Source organism: Microcaecilia unicolor, chromosome 6 (assembly GCF_901765095.1).
Source record: "Microcaecilia unicolor chromosome 6, aMicUni1.1, whole genome shotgun sequence".
Taxonomy (NCBI): domain Eukaryota; kingdom Metazoa; phylum Chordata; class Amphibia; order Gymnophiona; family Siphonopidae; genus Microcaecilia; species Microcaecilia unicolor.
The window spans coordinates 200,223,643-200,239,955 of record NC_044036.1 but is presented as its reverse complement, the minus strand read 5'-3'; the positions used below and the strand labels follow the sequence as shown (position 1 = coordinate 200,239,955).

The following is a 16,313-nucleotide window of genomic DNA, read 5'->3' as shown; positions in this document are numbered from 1 at the left end:
GAAGGGAAGGCTAGACGTCGAGAGCGCCGCCTCCTTCCCTGACGCTTCGCTGCCGAGCGTTGCGATTGGTTGAGTGTCATTGCTCCGCCCTCGACGTCATCACGTTTGATGCGTGGGCGGGGCAGACACAATGCGATCTCACCCCCTTCACTTTAGAATGTTGGCTAACAGAGGCTTCATTAGAACGTTGGAGGTGCGTTTTATATAGAGAGATAGCATTTATATCCCACAATATTCCCACCCATGGGCAGGCTCAAATTGGCGTACAACAGTCTATAAAAACATTCAACAATTCAGCAAACAAACAATCAATATTGTAAGAGAGAAAGGGAAATAGCAAGGTGGGAAAAGGGGAAAGAGTATGTCGCTATGACAGTTGTAATTCAGAAGGAAGAGACACCAGGTGGGTTTGGAGCGTATGCTCTGCCAAAAAGGAAGGTCTTGAGGCACTTCTTGAAGGTCGGGTGATCAGGAGTAAGTTTGACCAATTGAAGCAGCCCATTCCACAATTGAGTGCTGAGATAGGAAAAGGTGGATGCATAGGTGGTCTTATACTTGAGGCCACAAAAAAATGAGTAATGGAGATTTAAGTACGAACGAGCTGATTTGTGAGAGTTCCTAGGCGGCAGGTTAATTAGGGACTCCTTGTGACTCTGGGCAAGCCACTTAACCCTCTATTGCCCCAGGTACAAATAAGTACCTGTATATACTATGTAAAGAGCTTTGAATGTAGTTGCAGAAACCAAAGAAAGGTAGTATATCAATCCCCTTTAACAAGATTCCAGGCACAATCTCAAAGTAGCAACATTCCATGTAGAACCTCAAAGAATAGCATGATTCTGGAATCCCAAAGAGTAGAAGAGTAGCCTAGTGGTCAGTGGATCAGAGTTTGATCCTGGGGAACTGGGTTCGATTCCCACTGCAGCTCTTTGTGGTTCCGTACAAGTCACTTAACCCTCCATTGCCCCAGGTACATATACTAAACAAACTACAGAAAGGTGGAGTATCAAGCCCCTTTCCCTTTCCCTATTTGAGGTTCTACATGGAATGTTGCTAGTGCAGGAGTAGCCTAGTGGTTCCCACTGCAGCTCCTTGTGACTCTGGACAAGTCACTTAACCCTCCATTGCCCCAGCTACAAGATAAGTACAAGATAATGCTATATGTGAACTGCTTTGACTGTAACCACAGAAAGGCAGTATAAAAAAATCCCATCCCTTTCCCACAGTCCCAATCACTGCAAACACTACCTGTTCGCCAAGCCAAGGACCCATAATTCCAGGGTTCAAGAGAGTTGCGGCTTGTGACTTGACAAAAAGACTGTCTCTGTTGGAAGGGGTAGGGGTGTAAGAATAGAAGAGAAGAAAACCCAAGCAGGGAGAGAAATGTTATCTATTATTGTTCGAAACTGGGACTAACATTGTTTAAACTTGTTTCTGGACAACGTGGGCATATTTGCCCCTTTTGGCTCTTGACTGAAGACTGTCACAGAGTTGGGAGGAGAATATAAGAGTAGGAAAAAAAACCCCAGAGAACCCAAGCAGGCCAGGATGAAACTGCTGGATCAAAAAACAGACTCTTTCCCCTAAGAAAGGACAGTTACTACTCCAGAGCTCCTAGTTCTCGTGAAGTCATAACAGAGTTAAGTTTTAGCTTCTTTGCTCTTTTTCTTTCACTCACCCTGAGAGCAAGCAGAGCCTGCTGCGGTAACACTGAAACGGCTTGTTGCAACCCGGTGGCTGGCGACATTCTTCTGTGGCTGGAAAAGGATGATATGCAGTTTTGGAGTGAAAAGGCAGCCAAGAACCACTGAGCCACTCAGACTTATCGAGATGCACATGGTGGTTGTCTGGACCTGTGGGACGAGAAGGAGCTTAGATAAAATTTTCAAAGTTAGGGGGAAAAAAAAGCAACAAAGCCCTCAAGTGACTCTTTTCTGAAGGAAACAAACTGGTCCCTGTAATGCTGGTTCACATGGAAGAACTTTAGATGCTTTAATGCTTAGGAATGAAAGGTCAAAAGCCAAGTCTGACCAAATGTTTCTTCCAGAGACTAGCTAATTTTCAGCTCTAAACTGATGTTAACGTAATGTTGTTATCCATTACTTTGGGTTAATTAACACAGATAATTTGTATCTATCTAATGTCTTATACATTGGCCTTCATCAACTATGTTCCCTCATTAATACTCATTTTGTCCCACAAAAAAATTTAAGGGCCTCCAGAAGGCTAAGAACCAACTTTATCATATCACTAAGAAGCAGTGTGTGAGATTCATCTACCACATAGCCTCCTATGGTTGAAGTGAATATGAACTATAGGTGCCAACTCAGGCCCTGAGAAAATCGTCAATGCTTGACCTCAGGTCTTCCATTCCCCCTTGATTTTGGCTAATCTCCTCCATCATCATCACTCCTGGACCTGGGCATCTTTCTTCCTTACCTCTCCATAGCAGAACCTGTGCTTCCTCTCCCTCCATGGCTAGATCTCAGGTGCACTTTATTTCAGTTTTCTTCCTACTGCTGTTCTAGTAGCTCATTAAGAGTGACACCAAAAAGCGTGAACACAAGGTCTGTGATTACAGTGCATGGGTGCTTATAGGCCTCAAGGTGGCTCTGCCTCCTATCCGTGCACAGGTTTGCTTTGCAAGCAGGAAGTTTTTGTGTGAGGAGGAGGGGAGAACGCCACCCTAAGACCTGTAGTACACACGCTTCCTGGGCTCACATACCCCAAGCTCACTAATACGTTGGCTCTCCTCTTTCTACTACTACAACTAATAATAATTTCTATAGCGCTATTAGACGTATACAGCGTTGTACACTTGAACATGAAGAGACAGTCCCTGCTCTACAGAGCTTACAATCTAATCAGGACAGACAAACAGGACAAATAAGGGACAAGGACAAAGAGTAACAAGATTCTGTGCAGAATCCCAAAGAGTAGCAAGATTCCGGAATCCCAGAGTAGCAACATTCCAGAATCCCAAAGAGTACTATTACCACTACTACTACTTATCATTTTCTATAGCGCTACTAGACGTGCGCTGCACTGTACACTGAACATGTAAGAGACAGTCCCTGCTCAAAACAGCTTACGAGCTAATCAAGACAGACAAACAGGACAAATAAGGAATAAAGGAATTACTAAGGTGGGAATGATAAAACATACATGGGTACTGAACAAGTGAATAGGGGTTAGGAGTTAAAAGCAGCCTCAAAAAGGTGGATTTTTAGCCTAGATTTGAGGATGGCCAGAGATGGAGCTTGACATACTGGCTCAGGAAGTCTATTCCAGGCGTATGGTGCGGTAAGATAAAAGGAACAGAATCTGGAGTTAGAAGTGGAGGAGAAGGGTGCAGATAAGAGAGATTTGCCCAGTGAATCGAGTTCCTGGGGAGGAGTGTAGGAAGAGATAAGAGTGGAGAGGTACTGAGGAGCTGCAGAGTGAATAAACGTGTAAGTCAATAAGAGGAGTTTGAACTGTATGCGGAAACGGATAGGGAGCCAATGAAGTGATTTGAGGAGAAGGCTAATATGAGCATAGCACCACTGGCTGAACATAAATTGTGCAGCAGAAGTTTGAACAGATTAAAGGGGAGAGAGATGGCTTAGTGGGAAACTTGTGAGAAGTAAGTTGCAATAGTTTAAGCGAGAGGTGATATGAGTGTGGATAAGGGTTCTGGATAGTGTGCTCAGAAAGAAAAGAACAAATTTTGGTGATATAGAGAAAGAAATGCCAGGTTTTAGCAGTCTGTTGAATATGTACAGAGAAGGAGCAAGAGGAATCAAAGATGACCCCAAGGTTACAAGCTGAGATAGGAAGATGAGAGAGTTATCCACAGAGATAGAGAATGGGGGAAAATGAGAGGTTGGTTTAGGGAGAAAATAAGAAGCTCAGTCTTGGTCATGTTTAGTTTCAGATGGCTGATAGAGCAGTGCCCAAAGGGACAGAAGGAGCTGTACCAAGTCTGGAGTCTAGGGGCACTTGAAAGGAGTGTCCACTACTGGGGAAGCCAATAGTGGGCAGATTACTTCATAGGTGCCAGTTCTGTGTTGCTTGAGCACACCCAATATTGAGCAAAATACCTTCACATTGAGCATCCTCAATCATTCTGAAAAGTTGGCTCCTAAGTATTGCTGGTCCTTCTCAATGTCAAGGCCCTGCTGACTACTGGCCTTCTTTTAATGAAATAGGAAAATTAGGTTCTTACCTTGGTAATTTTCTTTCCTTTAGTCATAGCAGATGAATCCATTACAAGTGGGTTGTGTCCATCAACCAGCAGGGGGAGATAGAGAGCACTGAAAAACCATAGTGCCTCATGGCCAGCTAGCTCCATCTGCCTCTTCAGTATTTGAAGCTTCCAAAGCAGTGTTACACCGCAAAGCAGAATAACATGAACTTTCCTCACAGCGGATGAACACCCCAAAACTGGAGCTATAATTCAAAGGAGGGAATAAACTCATCCTCCTGGAGGGAATGAACTCATCCTCCTGTAACTGAACAGAAATCCTGAAGACTGTTTTCCAACTTCTCCCAATGAGAGAACATATCTACAGGAAAAACTGAACATAAAAGTAACATGAATCACATAATGAACCACTGAGGGAGGGCTCATGGATTCATCTGCTATGACTAAAGGAAAGAAAATTACCAAGGTAAGAACCTAATTTTCCCTTCCTTGTCATCAAGCAGATGAATCCATTACAAGTGGGATGTATCAAAGCAATCCCTAGATAGGGTGAGAACAAGCCACACCACGCGCCAGCACTTGCGCTCCAAAATGCGCGTCTTTCCTGGCAGCCATATCCAGCCTGTAATGTCGGGCAAACAAGAGCTTAGAAGCCCAAGTAGCTGCACTGCATATCTCTTGAAGAGAGAGTGCTCCAGTTTCAGCCCAAGAAGAGGAAATCGCTCTTGTGGAATGTGCCTTATAGGCTTCAGGCGGAGGCCGGCCAGACAGCAGATATGCTGAAAAGATAGTATCTTTGAGCCAACGGGCTATAGTGGCCTTAGACGCTGGAGACCCTCTACACAGACCTGACAAAAGAACAAACAGATGGTCAGAGGTCCTGAAAGCATTTGGCATGCGCAGATATTGCAACAGAGCCCTTCGCACATCCAGAAGGTGCAACTGCCCATAGGCTTCTGGAAACTCTTCTTTAGAAAAGGAGGGCAGGAAAATAGGCTGGTTTAGGTGAAACGCTGAAACCACCTTGGGCATGAAGGAAGGCACCGTACGTACCATTACTCCGGACTCTGAGAATTGTAGAAATGGGTCTCGACAGGACAGCGCCTGGAGCTCAGATACCCATCTCACCGATGTCACGGCCACCAAAAAGACCTTCTTTAAGGTCACATCCTTCTTCGAAGCTCGCCTAAGCGGCTCGAAGGGCGAACACTGAAGGGCCTTTAAAACTAACCCCAGGTTCCAGGCCGGACACGGAGCCCGCACGGGAGGACGGAGCCGAAGCACCCGTCTAAGAAACCGTGTCACATCCGGGCAAGCAGCCAGAGAGACGCCAGCGACCTTCCCTCGAAAATATGCTAAGGCTGCCACTTGAACACGCAGGGAATTATAGACCAAGCCTTTTTGTAAACTATCCTGCAAAAAGTCAAGTATCAGCAATGTATCAGCAAGACAGAAGCCCGCATGGGTGTGATCACTTTAGAAGCGCACCAAGCCTCAAATTGGCGCCAAATCCTGGCATAAGCCACGGAAGTGGAACGCTTGCGGGCCTGTAGGAGAGTGGAAATGACTTTACTGGAATATCCCTTGTCTCTCAATTGCGCCCTCTCAATAGCCATGCCGTAAGACCAAAGCGGCAGGCGTCCTCCATGGTCACCGGGCCCCGTGACAACAGGTTCAGTACCAGAGGAAACAACAGAGGATCCTCTACCAGCATCCGCTGGGCCAATCTGGGGCAATGAGAACCACCTCTCCTTGATGTAGCCGAATCCGCAGGAGAACTTGCCCTATCAAGGGCCACGGAGGGAACACATACAGGAGGCCCTGAGGCCAGGGTTGAGCCAAGGCATCCAACCCTGCCGAGCAAGGATCTCTCCGTCTGCTGTAGAAGCAAGTGACTTTGGCATTTGTGCTGGATGCCATAAGATCCATTACGGGCTTTCCCCATTTGGCACATATCTGCAGGAATACTTCGTCTCCAAGTTCCCACTCCGCTGGGTCGATTTGATTCCTGCTCAGAAAATCGGCTTGCACATTGCTCTGACCTGCCATATGAGCTGCTGACAGAAACTGCAGATGAAGCTCGGCCCAGTGGCAAATCTGCGCGGCCTGCGCTGCTAGTGCTATGCACTGAGTGCCTCCTTGGCAATTTATGAAGGCCACTGCTGTCGTGTTGTCCGACAGAACTCTGACAGCCAATCCTTCCAGGGTCAATTGAAAGGCCAGAAGCGCCTGGAAAATTGCTTTCAACTCCAAGCGACTGATGGACCACTCCGACTCCTCGGGTGTCCAAAGACCCTGGGCATGCCTTCCCCAGCAATGTGCACCCCAGCCCTTCAGGCTGGCATCTGTTACCACCAGGCACCAATCGGGGAGCGCTAGCAGCATTCCTCGCCGCAGCATGCTGTCTGAGAGCCACTACTCCATACTGAGCCGGGCCGCAGGGAGACCACCTTTGAAGCAGGGAACACTGCAGAGGTCTCAGGTGTGCTCTCGCCCAAGGCACCACTTCCAAAGTGGCTGTCATCGACCCCAACAGCTGGACTATGTCCCAAGCTCGCAGACGAGGCATCCTCAGGAGCAGACGGACCTGGTTCTGAAGCTCGCACCGCCTTTGCTCAGGTAGGAAAACCATCCCCAAGGCTGTGTCGAACCGGACCCCCAAATATTCTAGAGATTGAGAGGGGGTCAGGTGACTTTTGGCTATATTGACGACCCAGCCCAGAGATTGCAGTACGTAGACCACTCTGGCTGTAACATGATGACTCTCTTCTGCAGAGTCTGCTCTGATGAGCCAGTCGTCTAGGTACGGGTGAACCCGGATACCCTCTCGCCTGAGAAAGGCAGCTACTACCACCGTTACCTTGGAAAAGGTTTTGGGGAGCTGTGGCAATGCCAAAGGCAAGGCCCGAAACTGGAATTGCTTTCTCATCACCGCAAAACGCAGAAACCTCTGGTGCGGGGGCCAAATTGGAATGTGCAAGTAAGCTTCTTTCAGGTCCAGAGATGTGAGAAACTCGCCTGGCTGTACCACCGCTATGACGGAGCGCAGGGTTTCCATGTGAAAATGCCACACTTTCAGAGACTTGTTGACTTCTTTTAAGTCTAGGATAGGCCGAAAAGACCCTCCTTTTCGCAGCACCACGAAGTAAATGGAGTAACGGCCAGAGCCGCATTCGGCGGGAGGCACGGGGGTAACCGCCTCAATGTTAATCAAGCCTTGCAAGGTCTCCTCTATCGCCGCCCGTTTGGCGGCAGAACTGCATCGGGACTCCACAAACACGTCTCTTATCAGGGCATGGACTTCTATTCTGTAGCCTTCTCTGATCAGGTCCAAGACCCACTGATCTGAGGTAATCTTGGCCCACTCCTCAAGAAAGAGGGAAAGTCGTCCTCCTATCACAGGAATTGAGGAGGAGGCCGGCACACCATCATTGAGAGGGTCGCCCTTGAACTCCAGGTCTTGAGCCTGCGGCTGCGGAACGTTTGTCCGAGTGAAAGGAGTTCCTCTGCTGAAGACGGGCACGCAAAGTGAACCCAGCAGAATGCCCCGGATGGTACCTTCTAGCTCCACGGAAGCGAGGTCTGTAAGAGGAAGGAACCGCCTGACCCTTGGAAGAAGGCCGCGGCCTATCCTCGGGTAAGCGCTGGGGTTTGGCATCCCCCAGGCCTTTCACAATTTTCTCCAACTCCTCACCAAACAGGAGAAGGCCTTGAAAGGGCAACTTCACCAACCTTTGCTTAGAGGCCATGTCAGCCGCCCAATGCTGTAGCCACAGAAGACGGTGAGCCGCCACCGCTACAGCCATCTGTTTAGCCGAAGCTCTGACCAGATCATAAAGGGCGTCAGCCAAAGATGACAAGGCTGACTCCATCCGCAGTGCCACCTCCGTAAGGGGCTCCACTCCATCTCCGGGCTGTTCCACTGCCTGTTGTAACCAAGCGAGGCAGGCTCGGGCAGCATAGCAGCTGCATGCAGATGCCCGTAAAGATAGGCCTGAAATTTCAAAGGACCGTTTCATAGCTGCCTCCAGGCGCCGGTCTTGCATGTCCTTCAGGGCAACTCCTCCTTCCACAGGGAGGGTAGTTCTCTTTGTCACAGCCGTGACTAGGGCATCCACTTTAGGCACTGCTAGGCGCACCAAATGCTCCTCACTTAGAGAGTATAATTGCCCCATAGCCCTGGCAACCTTCAAAGGCCCCTCGGGGTCAGCCCATTGAGCCGTGATAAGCTCTTGGATGGAGTCATGCAAAGGAAAGGCTCGAGCAGGCTTCTTAGTACTTGCCATCCTTGGATTACCGGAGGAGGTCTCAGTACTCCCAGGGTCTTCTATAGAGAGGACCTGCAAGGCATCAGTAATAAGCGCTGGCAGCTCATCGCGGTGGAAAATCCTCACCGCGGAAGGATCATCTGGATCCAGTGGCAATCCTGCACCTTCTTCTGGCTCTCCAGACCACGAAGGCCTGCCAGACCCCTCAGAGTCCTCACATCCTGACCATGGGGGGGGGGGGGGGGGGGGGGGAAGGGGGTGCGCCACACTCTGAAGGGGAATCCACCCTTCTGCACTTGTCTTGCGGCCATCTGTCAGGGAAAACGTGCCTGACAGTAATCCAAGACCAGACTCCACTGGAGGGGATACAGAAAGCAGGGCTGCGGAGGACCCCTGCGGAAGAGCTCTTTTTAACATGTATGCATTATGCAGCAATAAAACAAATTCAGGGGAGAATGGCTCACCATGGCCTCCCAGTTCCAGTCTGGGGAAAACAGCTCTTTTATTATTAGCCTCCACACGAGGCGCCCCTCCAGGCTCAAACCCCTCCACTGCAGCGGGGGTCGCGCCATCCAAAATGGCACCCGCTGCCAGCTCCATGGAGCGGGAAGGAACATCGCTCGCCATGCTCGGGCCGGCTCTACCGTCTGAAAAGCACGCCTTACAGAGCCCCGCTACAAATTTGCGTTTGCCACAAACAGAACAGCACTTAACTTTCTCAGCAGCCATAGCCGAAAAACGGCGGAAAATTCAAAATGGCGGATTCACTCCAAAATCGTCCCGAACGCGGGCCCTCCCCGGAGGAGCTACAAAAGGCTCTTACCTCACCAGACCGAGTCTCCGAGCTCCAGTCACACTGCCAATCAGAAGAAAACCTCTTTTCTGGGATTGCAGCGCCAAAGCACGACGCAACTTTTTTTTTTTTTAACGCTGTGAGGAAAGTTTGAGACAAGAGCGAAAGAGGCAAATTTCCAACTCCGGAGGATCAGTAGAGTGGGAAAGGCAGGGAAAGGGCGAACCTATGTGCCTGCATCCACAGCGTGGGCAAAGACAGGGACAGGGCTTGTCTATTTGTCTACTTCCACATCGGGGGCCGGGTAAGGCAGGGAAAGGGCTAACCTATTTGCCTTTAAAGTGGGCACCATCAGCCACAACACCCCTGCTACAACTGGCAAAAGCCCAGGAGCCACCCCAGGCAGATTTTCTGAAGGAGCTTGATCAAGCTGCAACCACCCTGCTGGGGAGATAGAGAATACTGAAGAGGCAGATGGAGCTAGCTGGCCATGAGGCACTATGGTTTTTCAGTGCTCTCTAACTCCCCCTGCTGGTTGATGGTGTGAAAGATCCGTCCCTCCCTCCGGGGTCCGCGGGATCTTGCCTCTGCCTTGGACAATCCGGCTACAAACCAGGATTCATGTCCCAACCTCCTAGCCCACTGTAGTCCACAAGGCAGGGCTTGCAGAAATCAAACTCAAAAGAAAATCAGCAAGTCTCTTTATTTTCCTTCTGGGATTCACAGTCCAGCAGTTTCAACACAAAAATAAAGCAGGCATCCAAAACACAATCCCCTTTGTTTCTCCTCTCAAGGCACTAGCACAACAGGGGTAAACCCAACTCCACTCCACTGTTTCCAGAATTCAGTTTGTTCCACCTAAGCAGTCTACAGCCCCGTGCTCTCCTTCTCCCCCTCCCCTTTGAAAAGGGGAAGAATGTCCGTGAAGGGCAATAAAAAAAAACACAAGAAAAAGAAAGAAACTGCTCCCGGTTTCCTCCTGGTGCTTTGGCAAACAGTCCCAATAAACAGTTCCTAATAAAACACTTCTTCAGGCTTGAGCAACCATTTTCCCACAACCAGCTTCCTCCCACTGTGAACAGTTCACACAGGGGGAGTCATTAATCCCTCTTCAAACAGCACCTTTAACCCACAGTTCATAACAGCCTGAACTCGCTTTGGAGAGAACAAAAAGGTCCCACCCTTTCTTGGGTCACTCTCAATACACTGACCCTCCTCCCTCATGACCCTTTTCCTTTCCCCTTGCAACCCAGCTGCCATACCACGAGTTCACCTGCTTTTTCAGCTTTTTCCCTAAGGAATGAGCCCAGGCTGTGAGGTCCATCGGCTCCTCTGGATTCTCCCCTCTCTCCCTCTCCTCAGCCTCTTGCCATTCCATGGGTTCCTCGTCCCACCCACTTTTCAGCTGTTCCTCATTCCCCTGATTACCCTCCAGGGGCCCCTCCCTTGCCTTGTCAGAGTTCTCCCCTGTGACCTGCTGGGGAAGATAATCTCTATACCAGGGCTTGCGCCGGGGCTGCTGGGTAGTGTAATCTTTTTCTCTCCTCCATTTTTCAGGGGGCACTAACCTTTCTCTTCTCTCTCTCTCTGGGGAAGTAGTAAAGGCAAGGCTCTGTTCTGTCTCCTTTTGCTCTTGAGCCTCCTCACTCCTTCCCCTTCCATCTGCTCCACCCCTTCACATAGGACACAACCCACTTGTAATGGATTCATCTGCTTGATGACAAGGAAAGGCCAGTTGGCTATGTTTCTGCCACTAACTATTTTCTCTAATAAAGTATTATCAAATTCCATTTATATCAACTGTGCTTATGGGAGGGCTTTCCCACAGTTTATAGAAGCATCCCTAGCAAGATTAACAGTTGGTGGTGGAAAGGCATGGCAGTGTGGGTGCTGCTGGTCTGCTCTCAGGAAGAAGTGGGGAGGAAATGTCAAAGGAGAAGGGAAAATTAGGTTCTTACCTTGGTAATTTTCTTTCCTTTAGTCACAGCAGATGAATCCATTAACTGATGGGTTGTATCCGCCTACCAGCAGGTGGAGATAGAGAACACTGAAAGCACATGGTGTTCCTGGATGCCCAGCCCCCCTCTGCCTTCAGTATATGAAATTTCCAAAGCAGAGTGAATAAGAAAGGCAAAATAACAAACTTTCCTCACAGAGAACAAACGCCCCTGAACCAGACCAATATCCAAAGGAGGGACGTTATCAACCTCCTGCAATAAAAACAGCATGTAGTAACTCTGATAGCTTGTCTTCAAGTACTCCTGATGAGACACAATGTCTGTATGCAATATCTGTACCAGTGGCATAGCCAGTATGGGGCCACGGAGGCCTGGGCCCCTGTAGATTTGCCCCTGGACCCCCCTGCCGATGACCCTCTCGACCCTCCCTCCTGCCGCCAAACCTCTGTCGCCTACCTTTGCTGGCAGGGGACCCCAACCCCAGCAGCCGAGCCAAGGTCCTCTTCTTCCCAATCCCGCGCAAGGCTTCGTTGCAGTCTGATGTCCGTCAGACTCACAGAAACAGAACGAACTGGAAATGTTGGCTCAGTACCGCAAACCGGAGAAACCGCTGATGCAGCGGCCAGATGGGAATATGCAAATACGCTTCCTTGAGGTTCCAGAGACGTGAGAAACTCTCCTGGCTGTACCGTCACAATGACGGAGCACAGGGTTTACATGCGGAAGTGTCGCACTCCTAAGGCCTCGTTGACTCTGCCTGATAGATCTGAACAACCCGCCTTTTCGAGGCACCACAAAATAGATGGAGTAGTGACCGCAGCCGCGTTCGGCGGGAGGAGCCGGAACCACAGCTCCGAGCTTCAGCAACACCTGCAAGGTCTCCTTTACCGCCGCCCGCTTGACGGCAGTGCCGCATTGGGACTCCAAAAACACGTCTCCCACCGGGGCAGCGAATTCTAGTCAGTAACTTTCTCTGATCAGGTCCTGGACCCACCGATCCAAAGTAATCTTGGTCCACTCCTCGAGAAAGAGGGCAAGACAACCCCCTACTGCGGGAACCAACGAGTGGACCGGCGCCCCATCATTATGGAGAACGCCCCTGAACTCCTGGGCGTTGCCCGGATGCCGCAGCGCATTTGTCCAAACGAAAGGAGTTCCTCTACTGGAAACGGGTACATTGACCAAACCCCGCAGAGCTCCCCGGGCGAAACCTGCGAGCTTCGCGAAAATGTGGCCTGGAAGAGGAGGGAAAAGAAGGACTTTTGGAAGAAGGCCTCAGCCTATCCTCAGGCAACCGTTGGGACTTAGAGTCTCCTAGGTCCTTAACAATCTTCTCCAAATCCTCCCCAAATAAAAGGGTAACCTCACCAGCCTTTGTTTGGAGGCCATGTCAGCCGCCCAATGCCGGAGCCAAAGAAGCCGGCGGGCAGCAACCGCCACCGACATCTGCTTAGCCGAAGCTCCGACCAGATCATAAAGAGCATCAGCCAAAAAAGACAGTGCAGACTCCATACGCGGGCTGACCTCAGTGAGGGAATCCACTCCATCGACGGGCTGCTCAACCGCCTGCTGCAACCAGGAAAGGCAGGCCTGGGCTGCATAGGAACTGCAAATAGCCATCTGTAAGGAAAGGCCCAAGATTTCAAAGGACCGCTTCAGTGCGGATTCCAGCCGCCGGTCCTGCATATCTTTCAAAGCAACTCCTCCCTCCACCGGGAGAGTAGTCTTTTTAGTCACAGCCGTGACTAACGTATTCACTTTAGGCATCCCAAAGAGGGCCAACAGACTTTCACTGAGAGGGTAAAGGTGACACATAGACCTGGCCACCTTCAAGGAACCATCAGGGTCAGACCATTGAGCTGAAATAAGCTCTTGGATGGACGCATTCTCGGGAAAAGCCTGAGAAGGCTTCTTAGTACTAGCCATCCTAGGATTAATAGAAGAAGCAGCACCCTCGTCAAGATCTTCAATACAAAGGGCCTGTAAGGCATCAGAAATGAGAGCTGGCAGCTCGTCGTGGTGGAAAATCCGAACCGCTTTAGGGTCATCCAACTCCTGTGGCACACAGCCACCCTCGTCTGGATCATCAGTCCGTGATGACCTGCCAGACCCCTCAGACTCCCCGAAACTAGACCACTGGGGAGAACAGGGTGAACAGTCTCCCTCAGCCAGGGTATTCACTCGTCTACGCTTAGCGTCAGCCAAAAGCTCAGGGGAAGAAATAGTCTCCAGCAGACGCTGGGCTATCAAGAACTGGGGGCAACCCAGTCCGAAAGGAATTGTCAGGAGCCTCAGGCAGTTCTCTTTTTAACATAAAAGCCTTATGCATCAGCAGCACAAATTCAGGGGAGAAAAACTCACCCTGTACCTCCGTCTCCACATTGGGGGAAGTGGAGGCAATAGCTCCTCTAGAAACCTCGAAACAAGGCATTCCCCTGCACTCAGACCCCTCCGCAACCGCGAGGGTCGAGTCACATGGCACCTCTAAGATGGCACCCGCTGCCAACTCAGTCGGGCAGGAAGACTCACCGCCCGCCATACTCGTGCCAGCATTAGCATCTAGGCAGCATGAGCTACAAAGCCCCGTTGCTGATCTGCGTTTCCCACAATGGGAGCAGCGCTTAACCCCTTCAGCAGCCATCAGATACAGAAAACAAAATGGCGCCTTCGCGCCAAATCTTACCCCGCACAGAGCGCTGTCAGCGGGAACCTCCCCGGAGGAGCTGGGCACCATTCTCACCTCAGGAGACAGAGTCAAACGAGCTTTGGTCAAGCTGCACCGAACCAGGAGCTCTGGAGAAAGCCTCTCTCTCTTTTTTTTTTTTTACTGTGAGGAAAGTTAGAGGCAGGCAGCCACACAGGAACTCCGAGAGGAGGGGGAATGGGGTAAGGCAGGGACAGGAAAAACCAAGTATGCCTTTAAAGTGGGCACCACAAGCCACAACACCCCCTGCTCTACTGGCAAAGCACAGGAGTGACACCTGCTGGGAGATAGAGATATACTGAAGGCAGAGGGGGGCTGGGCATCCAGGAACACCATGTGCTTTCAGTGTTCTCTATCTCCACTTGCTGGTAGGCAGATACAACCCATCAGTTAATGGATTCATCTGCTGTTGATGACAAGGAAGGGTGGCATGTCCAGTGATTCAGAAGTACATCTGGGGAGCAGTGAAGAGATTACAACCAAACGCTTTGCCAGACCCAAGGAGAGGCAACATTAGGGGCTGTACATCTTAGAGGTACAGGGTGAATTCACTGGAAGCAACTTCTAATTCCATCCCTGTTATTAAAGGTGTCTTGGAGGCAAGAGAGGCAAAGGGAGCCCAATTATTTGTATTCTTCATTATTTTGTGTACATGCTGGACTGCCCCTTTAGAACAACCATTTTCTTGTTATTTGAACAATATTTTGTGTATTTCACTTCACTAAACTTTATTGAAAAATTGAGATGTATGGACTTTTCTTGAATGTCTCCTGATTACTTGAGGGCCTACAAACACTGATTCCTACAAACACTGATTTCCCCCCGCCCCCCAACTGAAGAACCCTAGGGGTAGCTCCAAAGGTGTGCCCCTCTGCCAAAGGAAAGACCAGACAAAGAAATTAAATAAAACAAATATTCCTGTAGAAACCCTAAGGTTCTGCTTCCTCAAGGAACTGCAGGGACCTCCAGTGGGTCTACCATATGTTGGCTTTTACAAACCTTCACAGCTTCTGGAACACTGGGCTGGCCCTTCTTTCAGAACTTGACAGTGGTAGGAGGAGACACTGCATCCATACCCTTTCTGCAGGCTCCCCCTCAGAAGAACCCCCCTCCAAAGACCCTCCTAAGTGATACCAACCCCTGTAGTCCCCCTGGTACTACCAGAAGATGCCCTTTCCAGTCTAGCATCTTCACCTCTCTCTCCATTCCTCTCTCCCCTCCCACTCCAGAATTTCAATATCCTTTCCCTGACCGGTCCAGCATCTCCACTTCTCTCTCCCCACTGCCAACTAGCATCACTACCTATCTCTCCTTTCCATTCTAGTCCAGCATATCCACCTGTGTCTCCTCTCCTAGTCCAAGATCTACCTCTCTCTTCTCCCGTTCCCTGTACAGTCCATGTCCATCTACCTCTCAGTCTAGCCTCTCCATCTCTGTCTTCTTTATGCTGACTAACTCCTTTCCCTCCCATTTTCAGTCCAGTAGCTCCACCTCTCCCTTTCTCTTTCCTGTCAAGTATCTTGATTTCTCTCTCTTCACTGCCTCCACTGTCAACTAGTACTTTCAAAGCTCCCTCTAACCAGGATGAGGCAGCAAGAAGAACAGCAAAAAGAGAAACTTTAAGGTGCCCCAGGTGAGACTTCTAGCACCTGAACACAGTGGGGCTTCTGTCAGCATCCCACCCTCAAGATAACAGGAAGTGGCAGAGCCTCACTGCACTTAGGTGCTGAAAGCCTCCATGGGGTACCTTAATGTTTTGCTTTAAGGCTATTCTACTTGCTGCTGTGGCCTGGCTAGATAAAGGAGCACCACAGAGAGGGAGCTTTCTGGGGAGATGTGAAAGCATGGGGGTGGGGGAGAGACAGTGCATATTTTCTAGCAAGAAAGGTGCCAGTACTCAAATGCCAGGCCACTCTTCAGGGGTGGAGTGATTACTGAGGGACCCACGCCACAATAGCCAGACCCCCTGCAACCAGTCACAGAATCTATGACAAGGCAGAATTGTTGTGTAGAGCCTGAGCTCTTTCATTAAAACTTGGGGACCATGGGTCAATTTTAGCAGACAATGGAAAAGATGCTGGTACTCAGTACCCCCAAGTACCGCCTCAAAAAAAGCCCTGGGGAGAGACCACAATAAAGGGATAAAAGGGTGAATTGGGGACATCCAGTCAAAATCAAGGACATTTGGCCACCATGTTGTACACCTTGGGGAGTATACACAGAAGAAAGTGAGATGCTGGCTAAGCAGGCAAAGTAATGGACAGGGCACAATTTTGGCTTCCCCACCTGTTCATTATGTCCCTGGAGCAGAGTCTTTGGCTAACCCAGGCACTGCACCTGGAGGAAGAAGGAATTGAGAGCAGTAACAGAGCCTATAAAAGCTTCTGCACTGGTCGCAGGTGAA

General features: G+C 49.9%; 1 protein-coding gene across 1 annotated transcript in view; it reads right to left on the bottom strand.

Annotated features, from left to right (window-relative positions):
• Positions 1–1,670: 1,670 nt before the first annotated feature.
• LOC115472500 (metabotropic glutamate receptor 2-like) overlaps positions 1,671–16,313 on the bottom strand; it is a 98,006-nt gene continuing 83,363 nt past the window's right edge. The window contains exon 6 of the mRNA XM_030206790.1: positions 1,671–1,853. Coding sequence (XP_030062650.1) covers positions 1,671–1,853 — 183 coding nt within the window. The remainder of the gene's footprint in view (positions 1,854–16,313) is intronic.